This window comes from Streptopelia decaocto (assembly GCF_964273445.1).
Source record: "Streptopelia decaocto genome assembly, chromosome: 4".
NCBI lineage: Eukaryota > Metazoa > Chordata > Aves > Columbiformes > Columbidae > Streptopelia > Streptopelia decaocto.
In genome coordinates, this window is record NC_138658.1 from 12,519,776 (window position 1) to 12,534,627 (window position 14,852).

The following is a 14,852-nucleotide window of genomic DNA, read 5'->3' on the forward strand; positions in this document are numbered from 1 at the left end:
CATATCCACTGGGAGGAAAATTAGCATACTTGCTGCTTACAGGTTTGCTTGTAATCTTAAAAATTTCAACCATGTTTTGTGTTTTCAGTTTGTGAAATGGATGTTTTTAACGTTTGTTTCAGCATTGCAGTCCAGATGGTCCCGAGTGCCCTACAGCTTTCTTGGAAAGGTTGTGTTTTGAGATGAAGAAAGGATTCAGAGAAACAATGCTTCAACTTGTACTGTCTCCAGTGAATTTGTTTCTGAATGACAACTATCAGGTAGGAAGCTGGGTTTGTGTGTTTGTGTGTGTGTATTGTGGAATTTGTTATGATCTTAAAACGGAATTTTTTTAATAGGAACTTTCTTGTTGTACACATACAAGTTTACTAGGGCTTATGAACCATAAGAGATATTAAAGAAAATTGTGATGCATGTTATTTTAAATCTTTATATCTCTCCAGTTTTTGTTTTGGTGAAATGCGCAAAAAGAAAAAATGTATTTTCTTAATTTTGCTTAAAATATTTTTGGAGAAAGTTCTCTCGGAAACAGAGGCTTGTTTTTTGATATAGATAGATATAAATTGGTTTGGGTTTGTGTCGTTCAGTGTCAGACTTACAAAGATCAGGTAGGAATATTGAATAAAAAAGGCAAAATTATTTTAACCAAGTAAAAGCAAAATCAGTTCCTAGCTAGAAATGAGGGACCATGAAGAATGGAGTTGCTCGCAGCTCAATATATACAGTACTGCTCTTCAGCAGCCAGTGAACTGTGCTGTACCAGGCAGATTTTGGCTATGACAGATCTCAGCTTGCAGCTTATTTCTTTGCATTTTGTTCCTGCTCCTGCCTTGGGTTTGAGTGTTTAGCTGATAGTGCAGGACACTTAAATGAAATTGTCCTTCCATGAACAAAATTTTCTTGCCTGCAGTTCCTGCTGTCAAAAAAATGGGTTCGCTCCATAGTTTCTCCTCACATTTTCTGTATTGAGATGAGAGCTGTCTTGGTTTGGTTGCCATTCTTGCTGTTCTTTATAGATGCACTTGCTGTTTTGAAGAAGGTCGGAAATTGAGTATAGGCAGGGATGGGCCTTGACCTTTCTTGAAGTTAAATTTACAGTCTGGAATGTGTAATTGACTGGCAGTGTAGAATGTAATGGTAATAGAAGATCTACAAGCATTACTGCATTACTTTAAACAGGTAGAATACTGAAAAATCTTAGTAATGCTCTGGTTAGATTGTTTGCCTTAGGGTCTATATATTCTTTTTGGTTGGATTTATTTTAATTCAGAAACATTAACTCTGACTAATAAGACTTCTGCCTGGGAATTTCTGTTGGTTGGAGTGATAGACATCCAGGGTGGCATGTTTTTAAAAATATGGTGAAGAAATTTGTTATCAGTTATGTGTGTTACTATTGCCTGCTATTTCACTTTGTGTTTATTTTTGACGTTTAATACTGGGAACATTTATATTTTGGTTAAAAAAAAAAAAATGGACCCTTTGTTGACATCACGTATCTCAAAAATGCTGTTTGATACTCCATGATTCAGCCTTAAAATGTGAAGGTTGTATATGGAACAGGAATTGTTCCTTACCGAGTTGGGCAAATATCATTGCTTCATGTTTTCCATTCCAATTGTTTTATCTTCACGTTTTGAAATAGCTTCTGAATCAAGACATAGATTGCTAGTGGTATCGAAAGAGAAGGGCATGTTTCTTCTTCATTAAGCAACTCCAAAGGCTTTGCTGACAGTGGAAGACAAGCCAGGCACAATGAAAGTTGAAAAAAAATAATAAAAGATAAGTTTTGCTGTTGAGTTCTGGCTTTAATCCACAGTTTACCTATATGCAGTCACAAGCTTCTAGGGTATGCCTGTCCTGGTTTATCTTTTCAGTTTCTTCTCTGGCTGGTAGAGTAATTATTTTGAAAAGTATTACAACTGAATTTTCATATCTGCAAACAAGTAGCTTTGGTTTAGGTAGCCAAGAAATACTTTGGTGTTAAGTACAACTTAGATGACAGCCTCTGATAACCTTTTTTTTTTTAATAATGTGTCAGCTTTCTCATAGTAGTAAACATTCATAAGTCGTGTTTTTTAACCTCTTGATCACTTGCATTGTTAAACATTGTTTTCCATTTTTTGTTTATACTTTATTGCAGTAATATTTGACAGGTGGCATCTAGATGTCACTGTGTGAGGTTCACTAAGCGAAGGCTTTTGATGGTTGCTAAAAATGAAAACAAGCTTGGGTTAGATAAACTCCGCTCTCCCCCTTGCTAAGATTTGCATCTAAGTTGTTGCTTGAGTAATGCGGAGAAGTCCTGGGACTGTATAGCTATACAAAAGTCAACAGGATTTTAGAGGTGAAGATGAATGTGTATGAAGTACCTCTGACTAAACAGCTTTTGCACTTTCTATTGATGTGTTGCACTTTCTATTGCAAATGTTAGCTTTTAACGTACTTGTCTTTAACAGCGACCTGCGGTGGATGAAGTTCTTCGAGAGGGTCACATCAGCCTGTCGGGTCTGCAGCTGCGTGCTCACGCCATGTTTTCAGCGGAAGGTCTGCCCCTTGGAAGTGACACTTTGGAGTATGCGTGGCTGATAGATGTACAGGCTGGAAGTCTTACAGCTAAAGTTACGGCACCACAGGTACCATTTAGAAACCATTCGCTTTGAAGCATTACCTTTCTCCTTTATTGTAAAACTAGTGTAGCGCAGATTTTGGAAAGCACATGATCTCAGCTGGATTTCGATGCATCTTTATCTTAACTAACCATAATTTTATAGTCTGAAAATCTAAGAATTTCATTGAATGGATGGGAGATGCTGAATGAGCTGAATTTGATATTAATCTTAAATCTAAGTCTAACAGTATGGCTACTGTTATATAAGAATTTGTATACATGACAGTAACAATGCACTAACAAATCAGTAGTGAATACTCTTGTCACTACATGTAAACATGTATGTTGCATCTATGTATGTTAATGCACCTTAATACTGATTAGAAAGGGTATCTACATGCCCTTTAAGTGGTTTAATCGCAAGGTAAATAATGCATCTCTGTAAACAGAGCAGTTGTTTTGGGATACCTTCAGTCATAAAATAGGTAACATGATGAAGAAGAGGAAGGAAGAGCTACTCAAAAGGTTTAAGTATGAGATGACTTAGTTGCCTGTGACTTCCTCTGGGGTTACTTTTATGATGCTGAATTCTGGGGATGCAAGTTTGTTACCCCTGCTGGTTAACTCTCTGGGAAGGACAAGTAGCATCTGCTTGTGATTGCAGTCTGAAAGGCAATTTGGCATTCCTTGAATGTAAGGTTCTTGGATATATACAGGCATCTGCATGAAGGGATGCTGCCAGTAATGAGGGTGTCAAGTTGAGCATCTGGAAGGGAATTAGCTTCTGGATAAAGTTCTGGCTTTCCATAGAAAGCTATGGACAAAGCCATGTTTTAAAGTAGGAGACAAATGAGATCATTTGTGGGAGTGAAGTATGGGCGGGAGAGTAGCTGGTAGCTCAGTCATGCTGCTCGCTGCATAAATTCTGATGCTTGGTCCTACTGGAACGTACTTTGCTTTCACAGTGTTGGATTCTCTTAGGTCAGTCTTAGCACTGACTCCTTTGGGTTTTACCATATATATTGCTTTATTTTTCCAGATATAATAATGGCTCCAAGCATACAGTAGGCAAATCACTTTGATTTATTTCTGGCGTGGGCTGCCAGATATTTAAAAAAGGTTGCTTTGTCATTGTATTCTGAGACATGAAAAAAATACATAAATTCTGTTTAGCTGTTACTCTTTGGCTTATTTATTTATTATTTACTTTTCTTAAGACACTTCTACATCCTCTTATTCCTCTAAAAGCTGGCTTTATTTTCTAGGATTAAACACTTATCTCATTAGGAAACTTCTGCAGCAAACAAAGTCAAAATAAGGCATACAGGCAACTTCAGTAAATCTGAAGAATAGACTCCAAATACATTTTCATGCTACAAACAGGGACTTTGGTGGTGGTATTTCCCAAAATGCTACTACTGATTTAGATAGGCTATGGTGTTTACCTTACTGCTCTGTGCTTCAAAATTAAACCTAGTTGTTTCAAAAAGTATTCTAATGTTAGAGAACGCTTCGAAATACTTGATGCAACTTAAGGATTTCTTTCCTCTACAATGCCATTCTCCACTGTATGTTCCATACAGGATTTTTAATTTATTTTTTTGTTGTCAGCACTGCTATGGACCAGAACTTGAATTCACTGTTTCAGGGTCATTAGCTTTTTTCCTCCCATAGTGTGATGTATTGCAAGAATTTGTGAAGGGACAACACTAAAGGGAGGAAGAGAAATTTTGTGCAAGACAGTCATAGCTATATTAAATTCCAGTTCAATTACTGCTGATTTTTAAGTGTTCTTTCCTTTGGCTAGCCAAAGAAAACCCATTTCCCTCTCATAATAGAGACAGACAGTCATGAATCATTTCCTTTATGAATAAGCTAACTATATAAAAGAATTAAATCAACAATAGGCTAATTACAAGGTCCGGCGGGATTCAGCACTGTTCTGTTTTGCCAGTTTCCTCCTATGCTTTCTAATTGAACTTTGTTACTTATGTAGCAGGAAGGCTGACATTTAAATTATGAATGGTGATAAAGTATTTTGAGGTGTTTTTTGAGGTAAAATAGAGGGATCTTTGTCTTTACAATGAAGTTCTCAGTTGACAGTATTAGCAGAAGCTGCTTCCTTATATTAGGAATAATTCAGGAAATCGTTTAATGTCACAGGATTACCCATGAATACTACAGAGACTTGCATGTTGTGACACACACAAAAATAAAAATCAGTCTTGAGTAACCGGAGATAGTTCATGTGTAAGCAAGATAATGCAACCAGAATGTTATGGTGGGGTCTTCTGTTTTCACTCCTGCTCACCTCCCAGCCTCTGGTGATGTTCTTTCAGTACTCTGTTGAAGAGTTAAACTTCATTTTACATACTTCCTATTAGACAATGTGCTGTTATTTGCCTACAGCTTGCGTGTCTTCTGGAATGGGGGCAGACCTTTGTGTTTCATGTGGTGTGCCGGGAATTTGAACTGGAAAGGCCAAAATCTGTAATAATATGCCAGCATGGAATTGATCGACGGTTTTGTGACTCTAAGGTAACCTTTCATCCATCTTAATTGCTTGCTGTATTGCACAGGTTCTTTGGAACATTTTAGAAATCCAGTCTTAAAGGTATCAAGCCACGTGGAGTATGTAGTCAGATTGGATGTTCCCTTTGATAAATTATAGTTAATTATGTTTTAGAAATAAAAGCAATTATCTCTAGATTTACCTGTGGATGTGCACAATATTTTTTTGGTGCTCTTTGAATTATTTAAAGAAACATTATCTGCAGGAGTCATGCCTAGTTTCCTGGATCTGCTATGACAGTTAAGAGCCAGAGGCCACACTCCAGTGTCCCTTAAGAGATAAAACTCATACTTGCCTTTGTTCTCTTGGCACATTTCCATGGTACTTTTTCATCCCATATCCTTCCTCTTTTGTTGAAACAGTGCTTTGATGGGAGACTTAAGCTGACAACTTATAGCTTCCATGGATTCTTTCTGATATTTTTCTTTTTTTACAACAAACACGCACCTCCCCAAAACCAAAAGCAAACAAACCAAACCAAATTATAACAAAAAACCCAACAAACAAAACCAAACCAAACAACAACCCCCTCCACAACAACAACACAACATGGGACTCTTAATTACCCATCATGTCACTGTGGATTCTGCTTTTGGTGCTTGTCTCTTGGTGTGCATGTGTGTGATCACATGAAGACCAAAGGAGGATTGCCATATTTTGAGTATAATTCCTGGATATAATCTTTTGACATTGTCCTTGTTTTGTTCCAGTTGTTGTGATGTTCTCTGTTGTGACACTTGATTTGCCTTTTGCTGGTAGAAGCCAGGACATCCAACTGCGTTGGTTGCCTGATGATGCTGGACAGAAGAATTAAATATGAACTAGTGAAGACAAACCTCAACACACAATCACCCCTTATGCTTATATTGATATTACAGAATAAGTCCCTTTTCATTGCTCTAGTTTTAGGCCTCTGTTAAACAGAACGTAAATAAAAGGATAAGCACAAATTAAGCTAAGGCTCCTAAATGTAGGTTAAAATCTCTTTTTCTTCAGATGAACTGTGTCCCTGGGCCATGCCCAACGTCTGATGATTTAAAGTACACTATGACACGCTTAGCCATGGATGGAGCAGATCTGTATGTGGTAGAACATGGCTGTGCCACCAATATAAAGGTAAAAATATTTCTCTTAACTGCAACTGAAATAGTTTTTTGTCAATAGAGTTCTTTGTAATTTTTGATAGAATAGCTATTTGAATTTACTGGTTGCTTACATGCAATGGACTAAGCAGAATTGCTGAAACTTTAAATGATAAAATGTTGCCTTGTACTGTGCCAGGAGTACATCACTTTGGCTTCAGCTTAGTAATTTCATTAATGATCTTGGAAAATGGTAAGAATCAATGGTTGTCTGCCAAAATAAGAGTGGAAGCTACAGGACTGGAGTAAAAATAAAAAAACCCACTGGGCAACATAAATGTGTCTGTACCTGAGAGCTAATAAGAGCTTGTCCTATAAATTAGTAACTCGGCAGCTGAAAGTGATTGAGATGGATTGTGTACAAGTCAGTGCGTGATAACTCATGATGGTTTTATGTGATACAGCTGTTTGAATTAAGATGTATCTTTGGTAGAGATGGAAGAAGCATTAGTGTCATGCCTGGCTGAATGTAGAGTACTGCATCATGTGTCCTCTGTTCAAAAAAAAGGGTGTGCTGAGAAGAGCTGATGTTCTCTCTGTTATCCTATCATACAGGAGAAAACTAGGATAATTTAGTCAGTGTAGCAAAATGTAAGTTAAGAGACAGACAACTGAGTTATGATAACAACAGAAAAGGAGAAAAGTGTTATGCTGGTGTGACTAGTAGTTGAGCTGACCGTTAATAAATTTGGTTTTTAAAGGTAAGCTTAACATGTAACATTTTGGGGACAGCTTCACATTATGAGCAAGAATCCAACTGAAAGAAAGTGGTTATTATTTTAGACACTTTTTTAATGACATGGTATCTTGTCATTTGCATGGCTTCCTACCTTGTGGCAGTAAAAAAAAATGCATTTGAGTCTCAAAATTATTTTGAGTCCAATATTACAAAGCATCAGCACAAATATTAACTGTGTTTTCAGGCATAAATATGAATGGTAGTATTTTCAAAGGAAGCTTAATAACCTGAACCACTCCGGAAAATTATATCCTGAATGTGTTTCATTTGCATTTTAAAAAAGGTTTTCAGTACTCCTTTATAGTCTGTGACAGAGACAAGAAGTAATAATTTAATATTAACCCTGTGGGCAGCTCTTTCATGGCCAGGTTCTTTTTTAGCTTTTCTCCTTTTCCCTGCGAAAAGTTTGAAAACCTGTTGTGAAATTTCAGGTATTTCATGGTGACTTTTTGGAGTGGAGTCAAGCTATGCAGGAAACTTGGTCCAGCGTCTTCAGATTATTTGAAGACTAATAATTTGTGGCAGGGCTACGTCACCTTTTATTGCCGTACACCAGTGTTGGGGAGAATTGATACTGTACGGGCAGGTGGGGTAGTTGCACAGTGACCAGTTCCCACAGCCAAGTGTGGGGGTAAAGCAAGAAGTGCTGGTTCCTCTGTGGAGAGGCTTCGCTCCTGCTGGGATTCTGCTTTTCATGGGGGAGGAGCAGCCTCCTGTTTGCTTCAGCAGAACTACTAGAGTGTGATGGTAGAAGGGCTACTATAACACAATATATTTGGATCTCAGTTAAGGTTTAGGAGTTGGAATTTCTTGACTTGGGCAGTGTTGAACATGGTTGTCTCACTGAGGTGTTGATTAATTGTAGAGTTAATAGAGCTTTGTATTCAAAGGATATAATGAATATTTTAGTCTAAGGGCATACAATGATATATATAATATCAAATAATGTATCTATGATTTAGAAAGTTTCAGATTTCTTGGTTTTTTTTAGAAGACAGTGAAGATTTAATTTTTTTAGACATTCCTTATAACATCTGTCCAAAGCTGTGTTTTCTCTTTTGATCCTGTTACAAAAGGAGGCTCTGAATTAGAGATTTTAATTTTGTTATTGAAAAACTGTCTGAAACTAATTTCTGTGCTGGCCTTCTTTTGCATGGGTGCGCATGCTGCATATAAAGCTGGTTTACTGTCATTTTTTGGAGAGAAGAATTTACTGAGAGCTTTCTGGAATGTAGTAGGTGATGCGTTAACTGGTTTAAGTCTGCTACTTCTTTGTTTTGCTCATGCCTAATCAGTTCATGTTTTAAATCGTGTTTTCAGATGGGTGCCGTACGTATTGCAAACTGCAACCTCCACAACCAGTCTGTTGGAGAAGGCGTAAGTGCTGCCATTCAAGACTTCCAACTGAGACAGTATGTTGAGCAGGTGAACAATTGCAGAACTGGTCTTCAGCCAATCTTAAGGAGAGCGTATTGGCTGGAAGCTGGCTCTGTCAACTTGGGTCTCATCACTGCTGACATTGCTTTAGCCGCTGATCATCCTTCTAAACATGAAGTGCAGAGACATTTCTTAGAGACTCATGATAACCGAACGAAGAGGTAAGAGAGATGATTGAAGGAAGTGCATTTGAATTTTGGGGAGGATCTAAGTTAATACATTCATCTAAAGATGGAACTTTGTTGTTTGGTTTGGTTTGGTTTTTGTTGTTGTTTACATAGATTACAATTTATAGTCACTTTTTAAAGTATATTGAATGCGTAGCTATGGGGTTGGTGGTTTGAAAGTGTTTGGATTACATAAAATTGTATGATTTTTGGAAAAACTTACTTTTCCCTCTGCCTTCCCTTATCGCCCAAAATGAAGATCAGGGAGAGGAGGGGATTTGTCCTTTGTTCTCAAGCTGGGCAGAAAACAGGCCTTAAAGGGTTGTGAGCAAGCTGATGAGCAGCTGTGAACATGATGCGTGTTGCAACTGTGATTTGTGCATCTCCCCAGAGAGCAGTTGCCTCTGGCATAAGCAACATAGACCAGTGTGGAGTGTGTTAGTCGTGCTTGCCTCTGTGCTGAGAGAATATGCTGTTGGTATGAGCCTGTGTTGTGGCAGGTGGACATAATCTGTGCCTGAGCACCACATATACACTTGCAATTTGCTCCTTTCTGGAGCTAATTCTTGATTTTATGGCTCACGTCTGTGTTGCAGATACAAATCTTACTTATTTCATGCTGAGTGAAATAGGAGCTCACGTATGAGAGAGGGATATCTTTTGACCTTGTTTTCACTAAGTTTAAATATACTAAGGCTGATGTCATGTTTTTGTGTTGTTTTCTCTTCTTCTGCCTTTGTATAGATTGTGGTTTTTGTGGCCTGATGATACTCTGAGGAATAAGAGAAGCAAGAACAAGTGTGGCTGTCTTGGTGGTTGTCGATTCTTCGGGGGCACATTAACAGGACTAGATTTTTTCAAGCTTGAGGAACTCACACCTTCAAGCAGCTCTGCTTTCTCAAGTACAAGTGCAGAATCTGATATGTTTTATGGACAATCTTTACTGCAGCCGGGAGAATGGATAATTACGAAGGAGATTCCCAAAATTTTGGATGGTGAGAACGCATTACACTGTAATTTTACTCTCTCTTGCCCAAAAGTGTAACTTCTTAACTACAGATTAGTATTTATGGTCTTTCTGATTCTGGTTAATGAGTACTTGTTGTGTTCTTGTGGCATTGGTCCTGTAGTGGCATGTGCCCTTCCAAGAGCAGACAGTAGCTTGACAGTAGTGAGCAGGCTTTCATACAATAAAAATATAATAATATAAAGGATTAATATATTAATAAATATAATATGAAGTTAATATAAAATTATATTATAATGCAACTCCCTTCTGGGTAAAACGTTATTTGACTTGCATCTGTTTTACTTACATAGAAAGCAGTCTGCCGAGACAATGTGATTTTTCTCTGCTGTGACTCGATTCGTTTTTGTTAGTACAAGGTACTGGAATATGTATGCATTGGAAAACTAGGGCTTTTATTTAATAAGGATTACTATTTCAGTGGGCAGGGAGGAGACCATTGCAGTTGTATTATCAGATGTTCAGGTTTTTTTTCCTGTTTCTGATTCTAGGTAAAGCAAATGGAGTAAAACGAAAAGATTGGGATTGCAGATCCATGGGTATTGAAATAGAAAGAAAAGCACAACATCTAAGCCTGCAAGTGCCGTTGCGCTCCCATAGCTCCTCATCATCTTCGGAGGAAACGAGCAGTTCTAGTGCTGCGCTCCCCTTGCTTGCAGGTGAGAAGGACAGCCCGTCGTCAACTACCGAGGATCACTTGGGACAGAAGGAGTTCTTGTCTGGTGCAAAAAGGGAAGATGGCCATGGAAGGTTAGTACTCTCTGTCCAGATAGAAGTATGATTCAACTCTTGAACGTGTCATGACAGAAATAACCCTTATATTTAGTGATTTATAAGGTAATGGTTTTTTTTTTTTTTTTTAATGGTACTACTGAATTGCATTTCCTAATTTGAATGCAAATTTGGATCTCTGTTAGGAGATGATTACCTGATCTGGGTAGAAAAATCCAATATGCAAGACAACAGCACTTGCCATCACGGTTCATTTATACACCCTCTGTATGTAGACAAGTGAACTAACAAGTGGCAGAGTTTCATATGTAATCAACGTGATGAAAATAATTGCTATGCTAATAGAAAGTCACAGAATCACTGAAGCATTTGACAGCTCCTATAATGTAAAAAAGAGGAGCATTCATGATAAAATAAGCAAATGAACCTTTAATTTGTGTTCACAGTGTTGCAGTTGATGGTGCGGAGGGTGGCCCTGCATCCCCTGGCAACCAGGAAAGGCCTGTTGGTCAGTCTCCGCTGCGGTCTCCACTCAAACGGCAGGCGTCCGTGTGCTCCACCCGCCTCGGGAGCACCAAGAGCCTCACGGCAGCTTTCTACGGCGACAAGCAGCCTGTGGCAGTGGGCGTGCAGTTCAGCAGCGACGTGTCTCGCAGTGATGAGAATGTCTTGGACTCCCCAAAGCAGAGGAGGAGCTTTGGTTCTTTCCCGTATACTCCATCTGCGGATTCAAACTCGTTTCACCAGTATCGCTCAATGGATTCCAGTATGTCAATGGCTGATAGTGAAGCTTATTTTTCTGCAGCAGAAGAGTTTGAGCCAATAAGTAGCGATGAAGGTCCAGGAACCTATCCAGGAAGGAAGAAGAGAAAAAAACAAGCTCAGAAAATTGAATATAGTAGAGGGTCTATTTATCACAGTGTAGAAGGGCCCTTGACAAGCACAGTCCATGGAGACATTAGTCAAGATGTTAAAACATTGCCAATTAAGACTCATCCTTCACAAGCTTCATTTGTTTCAGCTCTGGGAGGAGATGATGAGCATGTTGAGAACATGTATGTCATGGAATCTGATAAGACTGTGGAAAGTGAGCAAATAACCTCCCAGCAGCCTGTAATGGCATGTTACCAAAACTATCTTACACAGTTCCAGGTGATCAACTGGTCTGTAAAGCATCCAACTAACAAAAGAACTTCAAAATCCTCACTACATCGCCCTTTAGACCTTGACACACCAACGAGTGAAGAAAGTTCGTCATCTTTTGAACAACTTTCTGTCCCAACTTTTAAGGTATGGAAATGCAGGAAGAAGGAGCAGAGAAAGGAAAAATAATTCAAAACGAGTTAAAATTGCTTAATACATCTGCAGTGTAAATAAAGCCATGAGAAACTTGAAACTTCTTTGCTTTTAGTTAAGGAATACTTTATATTTCTGACTTGAAATCATGGGCTGTGTGGCTGGGAGGTTGTGGAAAAGAAAAGATGGCTCTAGAAATCTGGATAAGATGTGTGTTCTGAATTGTCGTTATTGCACTTTAAATGCTGCCTGTTGAATGATATGCAGCTGAATGATATGTATGTGAATTTTCTTTAAAATATTACATAGAACTTCAGTAGCAGTACATTTAATACTGATAAAGGATAAGCGAGGCAGTAAATGTTTTGCTTTGAAGTAAAGTTGAAAGTCGTAGATTTAGGGAATTTTTTGCAGATGTTTGGGCTTTTTATTTTTCCCCTGTGATGCATGTGGTCTGAGCATACGTGCTTAAGGAAGGAACTGAAATGAAATATATGGAAAAAAAAAATGGAAATGACTTGATAGAAAATAGATATCTAAGTTCTGGAATTTAATTTATTACCACTTCCCAGCAAAACTTTGTGTTCATGCAAGACTTTTGTAGATTAGTATTTCAAGGGTTTTTTTTTTTTAAGCAATTAGTCACTATCTATGTAAAAAACCTTGTAATCTAATCTGTCAAGTTATTTAAAAAAATCCAAAAAACCCTAGGAGTTTTTGTAAACTATATTGGAGAATCTGCATATTCTTTTAAGAAAAAATTCTGTAAGGAGAATCTTCATTTGAAAATTCCTTGGGTTTTTTTTTTCATATATAAATGGAATGCAATAAATTTCTTTGTACTTTTATCTCAGATTGTTAAACAGGGTCTCACAGCTAATTCGTTACTGGACAGAGGCATGCAGCTTACAGGATCAACATCTAAGTAAGTTGAAAGTATAAATGTATTTAAGTTGTTAATAATTTAATTTATTTAATTTTGGTGTTGGTGTATAATGAGAAGGTAACATATGTATGTAAGTGTTGGTTGAGACCCCAGGTCCATCTAGCACAGAGCTCTATCTCCCACAGTAACCGTGGGAATGGACACTCAGGAACAATAAGAGCAGAGTAAGCACATCCTGCATCCCAGCCTTCAAACATTTTCAAGTTAGGTTATGTGATTGATCTAGTTGTAGACTCTATAGCATCTCCTCCAAGGTTTTGTTCAGTCTTTCCATGTATCTATATAGCTGCATAACATTATTTAGCATATTTTTTTAAGAGTAGGATTTTCCTGATGCTCCTATTAAATATTTTGGCTCTTGCTAGCCCTTCCAAAATTTGCTTCATAGCAGTAGCTTTTGGTACGGAACTATTTTAGAAATTTTAGAATAGAGTATTCTATTATAAAATGTTTGGGGTTGGTCAAAAAGAAAATACAGTGAAAGAATTAAATGCTTCCACTTGTACATTTTTAAGATTGCAATTTGCAGCTTAATTTAAATTAATCTGAGAGGTGCTTATGGTAAGTGTCCATCATTGCATTGCAAAAGCTGAACTTGAACCCAGGGCAGGGCCTTGCTCTGGGATTATATTTGTGTGCTTTCGAAGCAGTAGAAGAAACCTGCCTTTATGCACATTTTATTGAGAATTAGAATGATAGCAGGATGTCTTTGTATTTCTTTTACAAAGCTAGATTATTTGACTTGTATTTGACTCATTTAGTACGCCTTATACTCCTTTGGAAAAGAAGTCTGGAGAAAATACAGATGATGAAACAATAACAGAAGAGTGGACGTTGGATCACCCAGTCTTCCAGACACGGACAACGGCAATAGTAGAAGTAAAAGGAACTGTAGATGTAGTTCTGACTCCTCTTGTAGCAGAGGCACTGGACAGGTAATTAATTTTACTACCGCAGTGTTGATTTAGCTACAAATTGTCTAAAATCAAAGCTGTGTTGTTCAGCAATGGTATAGGTTAAATAATTGAATAATGTTATTGATGGAAGAGGCGGGCTTTGTAACCATTGAATGTAATTCTGCATTTCTTATGGAGAAACTAGAAGAATGTCACGCTGACCTGGGAAGTGCCCTTTGTGTCTCTCAATGCTTAATTTTTCTCTCTGTAGTGTTAATTAAACATTAGTGATGGCGTGTCATGTGAAACTGGGAGTTTAAATGGTCTGTTGTGGGCTTGTTTCCTCTCACAGGTATATAGAAGCGATGGTGCATTGTGCAAGCTCTCGACACCCAGCAGCAATCGTTGATGATCTGCACTGCAAAGTTCTGCGGGATGCTGTACAGAACAGCAAAACAAGCTTCTCAGAAAATGTAAGAAAGGGAAGAAAAATGCACAAAGATTTGAAAGAATATTGTTTTATATATTTGACATAAAAAAATTTAGTGTTTTGAGATCTAGTAACTAAATCAGATGTTAATTTGGAATACATCTTTATTTCCATCCTGTGCTTAATGTGTGTGCATTTTTTATAATGACCTGTTACATACTGTCTTTCAGTGACCAGAAATCTCTCCTATGTGATTGAAGCTTTTCTGCTTTGGACAGTCTAGTCAGTATCTACAATAGTTTGCATGAGATCATATGTTCTGTGCTTAGAAATTACTATAAACTCATATTCTTATGTATTATATTCATATCAGCATTACATAAGTTACTATTTTACAGTAGTTAGGGAGATAGTTTCTGTGAGGTAGAGGAAATCCAAACAGAGCTATGAAAGTGCATGTGTTTTCTTTGCAGTTCATCTGATACCTTAAAAAAACCAATTTAGCTTGAAATAACTGTGTGGTATTCTGCAGAATTAGGAGTTCTTCCTGTCCGAGCTAATGAACATATCTGTATTTCATGATTTCTTAAACTTCACAGTGTTACAGACAATGATTATTTGCTTCATGATAAGTTGTTCTGTATAACTCAAACTTTCAGCTGAAATCTGGTCATTAGACAGTTTATTGCACACACTGCTGCCCTTTTGGATCTAAACCTACCTGATCTCTAAGTGCTACAGTCCTTGTTTTAGAAATCATGGTATTGTGCTTTCAATGAAGTAAGGATCTCTTGCTGCTTCTGTGCTAATAAACTATCCTGTTACTCTTTAACTTAGCAGCTCTGAGTTTCACTGAG

General features: G+C 37.6%; 1 protein-coding gene across 12 annotated transcripts in view; it reads left to right on the plus strand.

The window, feature by feature from the left end:
* Window positions 1-14,852, plus strand: part of BLTP1 (bridge-like lipid transfer protein family member 1) — a 127,195-nt gene that overhangs the window by 46,151 nt on the left and 66,192 nt on the right. For all 12 annotated transcript variants that reach the window (XM_082050684.1, XM_082050681.1, XM_082050685.1 and 9 more), the window contains 11 exons: window positions 123-260; window positions 2,460-2,636; window positions 5,021-5,149; window positions 6,180-6,299; window positions 8,385-8,662; window positions 9,413-9,663; window positions 10,187-10,445; window positions 10,874-11,717; window positions 12,578-12,648; window positions 13,431-13,604; window positions 13,918-14,038. In XM_082050684.1, the coding sequence (XP_081906810.1) occupies window positions 123-260; window positions 2,460-2,636; window positions 5,021-5,149; window positions 6,180-6,299; window positions 8,385-8,662; window positions 9,413-9,663; window positions 10,187-10,445; window positions 10,874-11,717; window positions 12,578-12,648; window positions 13,431-13,604; window positions 13,918-14,038 (2,562 nt within the window). The remainder of the gene's footprint in view (window positions 1-122; window positions 261-2,459; window positions 2,637-5,020; window positions 5,150-6,179; window positions 6,300-8,384; window positions 8,663-9,412; window positions 9,664-10,186; window positions 10,446-10,873; window positions 11,718-12,577; window positions 12,649-13,430; window positions 13,605-13,917; window positions 14,039-14,852) is intronic.